The sequence below is a fragment of the Nerophis ophidion genome, linkage group LG02 (genome assembly GCF_033978795.1).
Source record: "Nerophis ophidion isolate RoL-2023_Sa linkage group LG02, RoL_Noph_v1.0, whole genome shotgun sequence".
NCBI lineage: Eukaryota > Metazoa > Chordata > Actinopteri > Syngnathiformes > Syngnathidae > Nerophis > Nerophis ophidion.
Genome location: NC_084612.1, coordinates 84741125 through 84754486, shown reverse-complemented (window position 1 = coordinate 84754486; position 13362 = coordinate 84741125). Strand labels below are relative to the sequence as shown.

The 13362-nt window shown below is 27.0% G+C and overlaps 1 protein-coding gene across 2 annotated transcripts in view; it reads right to left on the bottom strand.

Moving 5' to 3' along the window:
• Positions 1-13362, bottom strand: part of rhpn2 (rhophilin, Rho GTPase binding protein 2) — a 140658-nt gene that overhangs the window by 18209 nt on the left and 109087 nt on the right. For both annotated transcript variants that reach the window (XM_061892601.1, XM_061892608.1), the window contains exons 10-11: positions 7702-7821; positions 7433-7627 (exon numbers count right to left, since the gene is read on the bottom strand). In XM_061892601.1, the coding sequence (XP_061748585.1) occupies positions 7433-7627; positions 7702-7821 (315 nt within the window). The remainder of the gene's footprint in view (positions 1-7432; positions 7628-7701; positions 7822-13362) is intronic.

Sequence of the window (13362 nt, the reverse complement as noted above, 5' to 3'; positions counted from 1 at the left end):
CATAAGTAGTCTGAGGTATGATAATGTAACATAAACATAAGTAGTCGGAGGTATGATAATGTAACATAAACATAAATAGTCTGAGGTATGATAATGTAACATAAACATAAGTAGTCTGAGGTATGATAATGTAACATAAACATAAGTAGTCTGAGGTATGATAATGTAACAAACATAAGTAGTCGGAGGTATGATAATGTAACATAAACATAAGTAGTCTGAGGTATGATAATGTAACATAAACATAAGTAGTCTGAGGTATGATAATGTAACATAAACATAAATAGTCGGAGGTATGATAATGTAACATAAACATAAGTAGTCTGAGGTATGGTAATGTAACATAAACATAAGTAGTCTGAGGTGTGATAATGTAACATAAACATAAGTAGTCTGAGGTATGATAATGTAACATAAACATAAGTAGTCGGAGGTATGATAATGTAACATAAACATAAATAGTCTGAGGTATGATAATGTAACATAAACATAAGTAGTCTGAGGTATGATAATGTAACATAAACATAAGTAGTCCGAGGTATGATAATGTAACATAAACATAAGTAGTCTGAGGTATGATAATGTAACATAAACATAAGTAGTCTGAGGTATGATAATGTAACATAAACATAAGTAGTCTGAGGTATGATAATGTAACATAAACATAAGTAGTCCGAGGTGTGATAATGTAACATAAACATAAGTAGTCTGAGGTATGATAATGTAACATAAACATAAGTAGTCTGAGGTGTGATAATGTAACATAAACATAAGTAGTCTGAGGTATGATAATGTAACATAAACATAAGTAGTCTGAGGTATGATAATGTAACATAAATATAAGTTGTCGGAGGTATGATAATGTAACATAAACATAAGTAGTCGGAGGTATGATAATGTAACATAAACATAAGTAGTCTGAGGTATGATAATGTAACATAAACATAAGTAGTCTGAGGTATGGTAATGTAACATAAACATAAGTAGTCTGAGGTATGATAATGTAACATAAACATAAGTAGTCGGAGGTATGATAATGTAACATAAACATAAGTAGTCTGAGGTATGATAATGTAACATAAACATAAGTAGTCTGAGGTATGATAATGTAACATAAACATAAGTAGTCGGAGGTATGATAATGTAACATAAACATAAGTAGTCGGAGGTATGATAATGTAACATAAACATAAGTAGTCTGGGGTATGATAATGTAACATAAACATAAGTAGTCGGAGGTGTGATAATGTAACATAAACATAAGTAGTCTGAGGTGTGATAATGTAACATAAACATTAGTAGTCTGAGGTGTGATAATGTAACATAAACATAAGTAGTCTGAGGTGTGATAATGTAACATAAACATATGTAGTCTGAGGTGTGATAATGTAACATAAACATAAGTAGTCTGAGGTATGATAATGTAACATAAACATAAGTAGTCTGAGGCATGATAATGTAACATAAACATAAGTAGTCGGAGGTATGATAATGTAACAAACATAAGTAGTCTGAGGTATGATAATGTAACATAAACATAAGCAGTCGGAGGTATGATAATGTAACATAAACATAAGTAGTCTGAGGTGTGATAATGTAACATAAACATAAGTAGTCTGAGGTATGATAATGTAACAAACATAAGTAGTCTGAGGTATGATAATGTAACATAAACATAAGTAGTCTGAGGTGTGATAATGTAACATAAACATAAGTAGTCTGAGGTATGATAATGTAACATAAACATAAGTAGTCTGAGGTATGATAATGTAACATAAACATAAGTAGTCTGAGGTATGATAATGTAACATAAACATAAGTAGTCGGAGGTATGATAATGTAACATAAACATAAGTAGTCGGAGGTATGATAATGTAACATAAACATAAGTAGTCCGAGGTATGATAATGTAACATAAACATAAGTAGTCCGAGGTATGATAATGTAACATAAACATAAGTAGTCCGAGGTATGATAATGTAACATAAACATAAGTAGTCGGAGGTATGATAATGTAACATAAACATAAGTAGTCTGAGGTGTGATAATGTAACATAAACATAAGTAGTCTGAGGTATGATAATGTAACATAAACATAAGTAGTCGGAGGTATGATAATGTAACATAAACATAAGTAGTCTGAGGTATGATAATGTAACATAAACATAAGTAGTCTGAGGTATGATAATGTAACATAAACATAAGTAGTCTGAGGTGTGATAATGTAACATAAACATAAGTAGTCTGAGGTATGATAATGTAACATAAACATAAGTAGTCTGAGGTATGATAATGTAACATAAACATAAGTAGTCTGAGGTATGATAATGTAACATAAACATAAGTAGTCTGAGGTATGATAATGTAACATAAACATAAGTAGTCGGAGGTATGATAATGTAACATAAACATAAGTAGTCGGAGGTATGATAATGTAACAAACATAAGTAGTCGGAGGTATGATAATGTAACATAAACATAAGTAGTCTGAGGTATGATAATGTAACATAAACATAAGTAGTCTGAGGTATGATAATGTAACATAAACATAAGTAGTCTGAGGTATGATAATGTAACATAAACATAAGTAGTCTGAGGTGTGATAATGTAACATAAACATAAGTAGTCTGAGGTGTGATAATGTAACATAAACATTAGTAGTCTGAGGTGTGATAATGTAACATAAACATAAGTAGTCTGAGGTGTGATAATGTAACATAAACATAAGTAGTCTGAGGTGTGATAATGTAACATAAACATAAGTAGTCTGAGGTATGATAATGTAACATAAACATAAGTAGTCTGAGGCATGATAATGTAACATAAACATAAGTAGTCGGAGGTATGATAATGTAACAAACATAAGTAGTCTGAGGTATGATAATGTAACATAAACATAAGCAGTCGGAGGTATGATAATGTAACATAAACATAAGTAGTCTGAGGTGTGATAATGTAACATAAACATAAGTAGTCTGAGGTATGATAATGTAACAAACATAAGTAGTCTGAGGTATGATAATGTAACATAAACATAAGTAGTCTGAGGTGTGATAATGTAACATAAACATAAGTAGTCTGAGGTATGATAATGTAACATAAACATAAGTAGTCTGAGGTATGATAATGTAACATAAACATAAGTAGTCTGAGGTATGATAATGTAACATAAACATAAGTAGTCGGAGGTATGATAATGTAACATAAACATAAGTAGTCGGAGGTATGATAATGTAACATAAACATAAGTAGTCCGAGGTATGATAATGTAACATAAACATAAGTAGTCCGAGGTATGATAATGTAACATAAACATAAGTAGTCCGAGGTATGATAATGTAACATAAACATAAGTAGTCGGAGGTATGATAATGTAACATAAACATAAGTAGTCTGAGGTGTGATAATGTAACATAAACATAAGTAGTCTGAGGTATGATAATGTAACATAAACATAAGTAGTCGGAGGTATGATAATGTAACATAAACATAAGTAGTCTGAGGTATGATAATGTAACATAAACATAAGTAGTCTGAGGTATGATAATGTAACATAAACATAAGTAGTCTGAGGTGTGATAATGTAACATAAACATAAGTAGTCTGAGGTATGATAATGTAACATAAACATAAGTAGTCTGAGGTATGATAATGTAACATAAACATAAGTAGTCTGAGGTATGATAATGTAACATAAACATAAGTAGTCGGAGGTATGATAATGTAACATAAACATAAGTAGTCTGAGGTATGATAATGTAACATAAACATAAGTAGTCTGAGGTATGATAATGTAACATAAACATAAGTAGTCTGAGGTATGATAATGTAACATAAGTAGTCTGAGGTATGATAATGTAACATAAACATAAGTAGTCTGAGGTATGATAATGTAACAAACATAAGTAGTCGGAGGTATGATAATGTAACATAAACATAAGTAGTCTGAGGTATGATAATGTAACATAATCATAAGTAGTCTGAGGTATGATAATGTAACATAAACATAGTCTGAGGTATGATAATGTAATATAAACATAAGTAGTCGGAGGTATGATAATGTAACATAAACATAAGTAGTCGGAGGTATGATAATGTAACATAAACATAAGTTGTCGGAGGTATGATAATGTAACATAAACATAAGTAGTCTGAGGTATGATAATGTAACATAAACATAAGTAGTCTGAGGTATGATAATGTAACATAAACATAAGTAGTCTGAGGTATGATAATGTAACATAAACATAAGTAGTCGGAGGTATGATAATGTAACATAAACATAAGTAGTCGGAGGTATGATAATGTAACATAAAAATAAGTAGTCGGAGGTATGATAATGTAACATAAACATAAGTAGTCTGAGGTATGATAATGTAACATAAACATAAGTAGTCGCCGGTATGATAATGTAACATAAACATAAGTAGTCTGAGGTATGATAATGTAACATAAACATAAGTAGTCTGAGGTATGATAATGTAACATAAACATAAGTAGTCTGAGGTATGATAATGTAACATAAACATAAGTAGTCTGAGGTATGATAATGTAACATAAACATAAGTAGTCTGAGGTATGATAATGTAACATAAACATAAGTAGTCTGAGGTATGATAATGTAACATAAACATAAGTAGTCTGAGGTATGATAATGTAACATAAACATAAGTAGTCGGAGGTATGATAATGTAACATAAACATAAGTAGTCGGAGGTATGATAATGTAACATAAACATAAGTAGTCTGAGGTGTGATAATGTAACATAAACATAAGTAGTCTGAGGTATGATAATGTAACATAAACATAAGTAGTCGGAGGTATGATAATGTAACATAAACATAAGTAGTCTGAGGTATGATAATGTAACATAAACATAAGTAGTCGGAGGTATGATAATGTAACATAAACATAAGTAGTCGGAGGTATGATAATGTAACATAAACATAAGTAGTCTGAGGTGTGATAATGTAACATAAACATAAGTAGTGAGACTACATAGCACAGGTGTGCTGCACCTTTTGTAAACACACTCACCGGCCACTTTATTAGGCACACCTGCAACATACCTGCCACACCTGGAATGCTGTCATTTAATTCAACTTAACTAGTTGTCATCATAACCTGTACATTAATTCAAGTTAACTAGTTGTCATTATCCTGTACTATAATTCAATGTAACTAGTTGTCACATCCTGGAGATTCATTCAACTTATCTAGTTGTCATTAATTATATTTAACTAGTTGTCGCTACATCCTGTACATTAATTTCACTTAACTATTTGTCATTATAACCTGGACAATATTTCAACCCAACTAGTTGCCATTATAACCTGGATATTAGTTCATACATCCTGGACATTAATTTAATTAAAATATTTTCTATATCCTGGACATTTTTATTTTAATTTTATAATAATAAATGTATTTGTATTTATTTATTTTTAATACATTTATTTTTACATGTTTATTTTTAAAAAATGCCTTTTTTTGGTTAATGTATATTTCATTCTAATGTATTTTTAATAGTTTATTTTAATACATTTATTAAGTGTTTCTACTTATTTTATTTTATTAAATGTATATTGTTTTCATTTGTTTTTATTTTATTTTAACAAATGTACTTTTTTGTTTATTTATATTTTATTCCCAAAAAATTGATTACTATTTTTCAAATTTTAATAAAGGCATTTTTTTCGTTTTATCTATATTTTATACTAATAAATGTATTGGTATGAATTTATTTTAATACATTTATTTTTACGTGTGTATTTCTAATAAATGCATTTTTTGTTTTTGTATATTTCATTCTGATGTATTTTTATTTGGTTACTTTTATTTTATTACATTTATTAAATGTGTTTATTCTTATTTTATTTTGATACATTTAGTTTGTGTTTTATTTATTTTCATTTTATTTTAATAAATGCTTTTTTTTGTTTATTTAGATTTTATCCTAATGCACATGTATTTTTATTTTATTTTAATAAATGCTTTTTTTGTTCATTTATATCTTATACTAATAAATGTACTTGTATTTATTTATTTTAATACATTTATTTTAACGTGTTTATTTCTAATAAATTCATTTTTTTGGTACATGTATATTTTATTCTAATGTATTTTTATTTGTTCATTTTATTACATTCATTAAATGTGTTTATTCTTATTTGACTTGAATACATTTATTTTGTGTTCATTTATTTTCATTCTATTTTAATAAATGCATTTTTTTGTTATTTATATTTTATCCTAATAAATGTACATGTATTTATTTTATTTTGATGAATGCATTTTTTGGGTTGATTTATGTTTTATACTAATAAATGTACTTGTATTTATTTATTCTAATACATTTTTTACAGGCTTATTTCTAATACATGCATTTTTTTGTTTGTGTATACTTTATTTTAATGTATTTTAATTTTATTACATTTATTATATGTGTTTATTTTTATTTTACTTTAATACATTTATTTTGTGTTCATTTATTTTCATTTTATTTTAATAAATGCATTTTTTTGTTCATTTAGATTTTATCCTAATAAATGTATATGTATTTATTTTATTTTAATAAATGCATTTTTTTGTTCATTTAGATTTTATCCTAATAAATGTACATGTATTTTTTATTTATTTAATAAATGCATTTTTTGTCAATTTATACTTAAATTAATAAATGTATTTGTATTTGTTTATTTTAATACATTTATTTTTACGTGTTTATTTCTAATAAATAAATGTTTTTGGTACATATATATTTTATTCCAATGTATTTTTATTTGTTCATTTTATTACATTTATTAAATGTGTTTATTCTTATTTGGCTTGAATACATTTATTTTGTGTTCATTTATTTTCATTTCATTTTAATAAATGCATTTTTTTTGTTTATTTATATTTTATCCTAACAAATGTACATGTATTTATTTTATTTCGATAAGTCCATTTTTTTGTTGATTTATGTTTTATACTAATAAATGTACTTGTATTTATTTATTCTAATAAATGTATTTTTACGTGCTTATTTCTAATACATTCATTTTTTTTGTTTATGTATACTTTATTCTAATGTATTTCAATTTTATTACATTTATTAAATGTGTTTATTCTTATTTTATTTTAATACATTTATTTTGTGTTTAATTATTTTCATTTTATTTTAATAAATGCATTTTTTTGTGTGTTTATATTTTATTCTAAAAAATGTATTTGTATTTTTTTTAATTTTATTTAATAAATGCATTTTTTTTATTTTATTATGTTTTATTTTAATGAATATATTTTTATTAAAGAGTAAGTTGACTAATAATATTTGGGCCTCGAGGTAGAAAAGGTGAAGAACCCCCTTCAAGTGAACTGGAGCATTATGTCCCAAAGAGGTCTGGCCCAGGGTGTCTTTGAGGCTTTGGCGAGGCGTTCAGGACTCACCGATGATGTCGGGCGCCGTCAAGTAGTCGCTGAACTCCTCCCCGCTCTGGTGTTCGCTGGACTTGTGCAGCGAGCGCTGGTGACTGGCCCTCAGGATGTCCTGCAGGACCTCCAGCTTGTTGAGATGGTGGCACAGGCAGTAGATCCTCAGGGCCTCCTCGTGGCCCGCGATGGCGCGCCCGATGTGGGCTCGGCCTGCGGGGGACAAAACGGCGGCAGGGTTGAGGCGGGCCGGACGTCGCCCGCGGCCGCGCGGTCCGCTCGCTCACCGACACGCTCGCGCTCCGCCCTCCTCTGCAGGATGTCCAGAGGGGAGCGGCCCTCGGGGAGGTGGTCGTAGACCTGAGACAAGGTCTTCTCCTGCTGGTCTTCGTCATCGCCGGGACCCACTGGACACACATTCAAGCAAGACTTCATTTCCCAGAATGCTTTGCTCACAGTGCAGTCCTCCCTCACCACTCGTGCTTCAAATATTGTTATTGCACATTTTATTTGTTCAACCTATTTTCTGCGTTTGCCATAAAACAAACTTAGGTTTCTTTAACAAAGTAAAAATGTTGAGTTTGTCTCGAGATTTAAGCGTCGAAAAAAAACAAACGAAAAATGTATTTCGAACATTTTTATGAAGAATTTTAAAAGGGATTTTTAGGTTCTGTCGTTGCACAAAATAGCAATTTAAAATCAATGTTTTGCGTATTTATTAGAAAAAACAAAGGTTTCTTTAAGGAAAGAAAAAAATCTAGAGTTCATCTCGAGGTATAAGCGTTGAAAAAAGAAAAGAAAAACAAATTTTTAACACTTTTACGAAGAATTTTAAAGGGATTTTGATGTTCTTTTTTTAAACTGTCATTGCACAAAAATAGCAATTTAAAATCAATGTTGTTATGAATTATTGACAAAATTAAGTTTCCAATAATTCCACAGCAAAACATTTCTTTTAACTATTTTTAACGTATTTATTAGAAAAAACTAATATTTCTGTGGAAAGAAAAAAATCTAGAGTTCATCTCGAGGTAGAAGCGTTGAAAAAAGAAAAGAAAAACAAATTTTTAACACTTTTACGAAGAATTTTAAAGGGATTTTGATGTTCTTTTTTTAAACTGTCATTGCACAAAAATAGCAATTTAAAATCAATGTTATGAATTATTGACAAAATTAAGTCTCCAATAATTTCACAGCAAAACATTTCTTTTAACTATTTTTAACGTATTTATTAGAAAAAACTAATATTTCTGTGGAAAGAAAAAAATCTAGAGTTCATCTCGAGGTATAAGCGTTGAAAAAAAAAACGAAGAACATATTTCTAACATTTTTACGAAGAATTTTAAAGGGATTTTATTGTTCTTTTTTTAAACTGTCATTGCACAAAAATAACAATTTAAAATCAATGTTCTTATGAATTATCGACAAAATTAAGTCTCCAATAATTTCACAGCAAAACATTTTTTTTAACTATTTTTTGCGTATTTTGTATATATTCTTTGAGGAAAGAAAAAAATCTAGAGTTCATCTCGAGGTATAAGCGTTGAAGAAAAAAAAACGAAAAACATATTTCTAACACTTTTATGAAGACTTTTAAAGGGATTTGTATGTTTTTTTTTTAAACTGTCATTGCACAAAAATAACAATTTAAAATCAATGTTATGAATTATTGACAAAATTAAGTCTCCAATAATTCCACAGCAAAACCTTTTTTTTACACTATTTTTTGCGTATTTGTTAGAAAAAACTAAGATTTCTTTAAGGAAAGAAAAAAAATCTAGAGTTCATCTCGAGGTATAAGCGTTGGAAAAAAAAAAGAAAAACTAATTTTTAACATTTATACGAAGAATTTTAAAGAGATTTTAATGTTCTTTTTTTAAACTGTCATTGCACAAAAATAGCAATTTAAAATCAATGTTGTTATGAATTATTGACAAAATAAAGTCTCCAATAATTTCACAAGAAAACATTCCTTTAAACTCGCTTTTGCGTATTTGTTAGAAAAAAAAAAGGTTTCTTTAAGGAAAGAAAAAAATCTAGAGTTCATCTCGAGGTATAAGCGTTGTAAAAAGAAAAGAAAAACTAATTTTTAACACTTTTACGAAGAATTTTAAAGGGATTTTGATGTTCTTTTTTTAAACTGTCATTGCACAAAAATAGCAATTTAAAATCAATGTTATGAATTATTGATAGAATTAAGACTCCAATAATTCCACAGCAAAACATTTTTTTAAATATTTTTAACATATTTGTTAGAAAAAACAAAGGTTTCTTTGAGGAAAGAAAAAAAATCTAGAGTTCATCTCGAGGTATAAGCGTTGGAAAAAAAAAAGAAAAACTAATTTTTAACATTTATACGAAGAATTTTAAAGGGATTTTTATGTTATTTTTTTAAAAGTATCATTGCACAAAAATAGCAATTTAAAATCAATGTTATGAATTGTTGACAAAATTAAGTCTCCAATAAATTCACAGCAAAACCTTTTTTTAAACTTTTTTTTGCGTATTTTGTATTTATTCTTTGAGGAAAGAAAAAAAATCTAGCGTTCATCTCGAGGTATAAGCGTTGAAAAAAAAAACGAAAAACATATTTCTAACATTTTTACGAAGAATGTTAAAGGGATTTTAATGTTCTTTTTTAAACTGTCATTGCACAAAAATAACAATTTAAAATCAATGTTATGAATTATCGACAAAATTAAATCTCCAATAATTTCACAGCAAAACATTTTTTTTAACTATTTTTTGCGTATTTTGTATTTATTCTTTGAGGAAAGAAAAAAATCTAGAGTTCATCTCGAGGTATAAGCGTTGAAGAAAAAAAACCGAAAAACATATTTCTAACACTTTTATGAAGAATTTTAAAGGGATTTGTATGTTATTTTTTTAAACTGTCATTGCACAAAAATAACAATTTAAAATCAATGTTATGAATTATTGACAAAATTAAGTCTCCAATAATTTCACAGCAAAACATTTCTTTTAACTATTTTTTGCCTATTTTTTAGAAAAAAAAAGGTTTCTTTGAGGAAAGAAAAAAAATCTAGAGTTCATCTCGAGGTGTAAGCGTTGAAAAAAAAAAACGAAAAACATATTTCTAACACTTTTATGAAGAATTTTAAAGGGATTTGTATGTTATTTTTTTTAAACTATCATTGCACAAAAATAACAATTTAAAATCAATGTTATGAATTATTGACAAAATTAAGTCTCCAATAATTTCACAGCAAAACATTTCTTTTAACAATTTTTTGCCTATTTTTTTTAGAAAAAACAAAGGTTTCTTTGAGGAAAGCAAAAAAATCTAGAGTTCATCCCGAGGTATAAGCATTGAAAAAAAAAACGAAAAACATATTTCTAACATTTTTATGAAGACTTTTAAAGGGATTTTTAGGTTGTTTTTTCAAACTATCATTGCACAAAAATAATTAAAAATCAATGTTATGAATTATTGACAAAATTAAGTCTCCAATAATTTCACAGCAAAACATTTCTTTTAACTATTTTTTGACAATTTTTTTGAAAAAACAAAGGTTTCTTTGAGGAAAGACAAAAATGTAAAGTTCATCCCGAGTTATAAGCGTTGAAAAAAAAACTCATTTCTAACATTTTTATGAACAATTTTAAAGGGATTTTGATGTTCTTTTTTAAAACTGTCATTGCACAAAACTAACAATTTAAAATCAATGTTCTTATGAATTATCGACCAAATTAAGTCTCCAATAATTTCACAGCAAAACATTTTTTTCAATTATTTTTTGCGTATTTTTTAGAAAAAACAAAGGTTTCTTTGAGGAAAGAAAAAAATCTATAGTTCATCTCGAAGTATAAGTGTTGAAAAAAAAACGCAAAAACATATTTCAAACATTTTTATGAAGAATTTTAAAGGGATTTTTAGGTTGTTTTTTTAAACTATCATTGCACAAAAATAATTTAAAATCAATGTTGTTATGAATTATTGACAAAATTAAGTCTCCAATAATTTCACAGCAAAACATTTCTTTTAACTATTTTTTGCCATTTTTTTAGAAAAAACTAAGGTTTTTTTGAGGAAAGAAAAAAATCTACAGTTCATCTCGAGGTATAAGCGTTGAAAAAAAAAAACGAAAAACATATTTCTAACACTTTTATGAAGAATTTTAAAGGGATTTGTATGGTTTTTTTTTAAACTGTCATTGCACAAAAATAATTTAAAATCAATGTTATGAATTATTGACAAAATTAAGTCTCCAATAATTCCACAGCAAAACCTTTTTTTTAAACTATTTTTTGCGTATTTGTTAGAAAAAACAAAGATTTCTTTAAGGAAAGAAAAAAATCTAGAGTTCATCTCGAGGTATAAGCGTTGAAAAAAGAAAAGAAAAACAAATTTTTAACACTTTTACGAAGAATTTTAAAGGGATTTTGATGTTCTTTTTTTAAACTGTCATTGCACAAAAATAGCAATTTAAAATCAATGTTGTTACGGATTATTGACAAAATTAAGTTTCCAATAATTCCACAGCAAAACATTTCTTTTAACTATTTTTAACGTATTTATTAGAAAAAACTAATATTTCTGTGGAAAGAAAAAAATCTAGAGTTCATCTCGAGGTATAAGCGTTGAAAAAAAAAAGAAAAACATATTTCTAACATTTGTACGAATAATTTTAAACGGATTTTGATGTTCTTTTTTTAAACTGTCATTGCACAAAAATAGCAATTTAAAATCAATGTTGTTATGAATTATTGACAAAATTAAGTCTCCAATAATTCCACAGCAGAACATTTCTTTTAACTATTTTTTGCCTATTTTTTTTTTTTAGAAAAAAAAAAAGGTTTCTTTGATGAAAGAAAAAAATCTAGAGTTCATCTCGAGGTATAAGCGTTGGAAAAAAAAAGAAAAACATATTTCTAACATTTGTACGAATAATTTTAAACGGATTTTGATGTTCTTTTTTTAAACTGTCATTGCACAAAAATAACAATTTAAAATCAATGTTCTTATGAATTATCGACAAAATTAAGTCTCCAATAATTTCACAGCAAAACATTTCTTTTAACTATTTTTTGCCTATTTTTTAGAAAAAAAAAGGTTTCTTTGAGGAAAGAAAAAAAATCTAGCGTTCATCTCGAGGTATAAGTGTTGAAAAAAAAAACGAAGAACATATTTCTAACATTTTTACGAAGAATTTTAAAGGGATTTTAATGTTCTTTTTTTAAACTGTCATTGCACAAAAATAACAATTTAAAATCAATGTTATGAATTATTGACAAAATTAAGTCTCCAATAATTTCACAGCAAAACATTTTTTTTAACTATTTTTTGCGTATTTTGTATTTATTCTTTGAGGAAAGAAAAAAATCTAGAGTTCATCTCGAGGTATAAGCGTTGAAACAAAAAAAACGAAAAACATATTTCTAACACTTTTATGAAGAATTTTAAAGGGATTTGTATGTTATTTTTTTAAACTGTCATTGCACAAAAATAACAATTTAAAATCAATGTTATGAATTATTGACAAAATTAAGTCTCCAATAATTCCACAGCAAAACCTTTTTTTTAAACTATTTTTTGCGTATTTGTTAGAAAAAACAAAGATTTCTTTAAGGAAAGAAAAAAATCTAGAGTTCATCTCGAGGTATAAGCGTTGAAAAAAGAAAAGAAAAACAAATTTTTAACACTTTTACGAAGAATTTTAAAGGGATTTTGATGTTCTTTTTTTAAACTGTCATTGCACAAAAATAGCAATTTAAAATCAATGTTGTTACGGATTATTGACAAAATTAAGTTTCCAATAATTCCACAGCAAAACATTTCTTTTAACTATTTTTAACGTATTTATTAGAAAAAACTAATATTTCTGTGGAAAGAAAAAAATCTAGAGTTCATCTCGAGGTATAAGCGTTGAAAAAAAAAAGAAAAACATATTTCTAACATTTGTACGAATAATTTTAAACGGATTTTG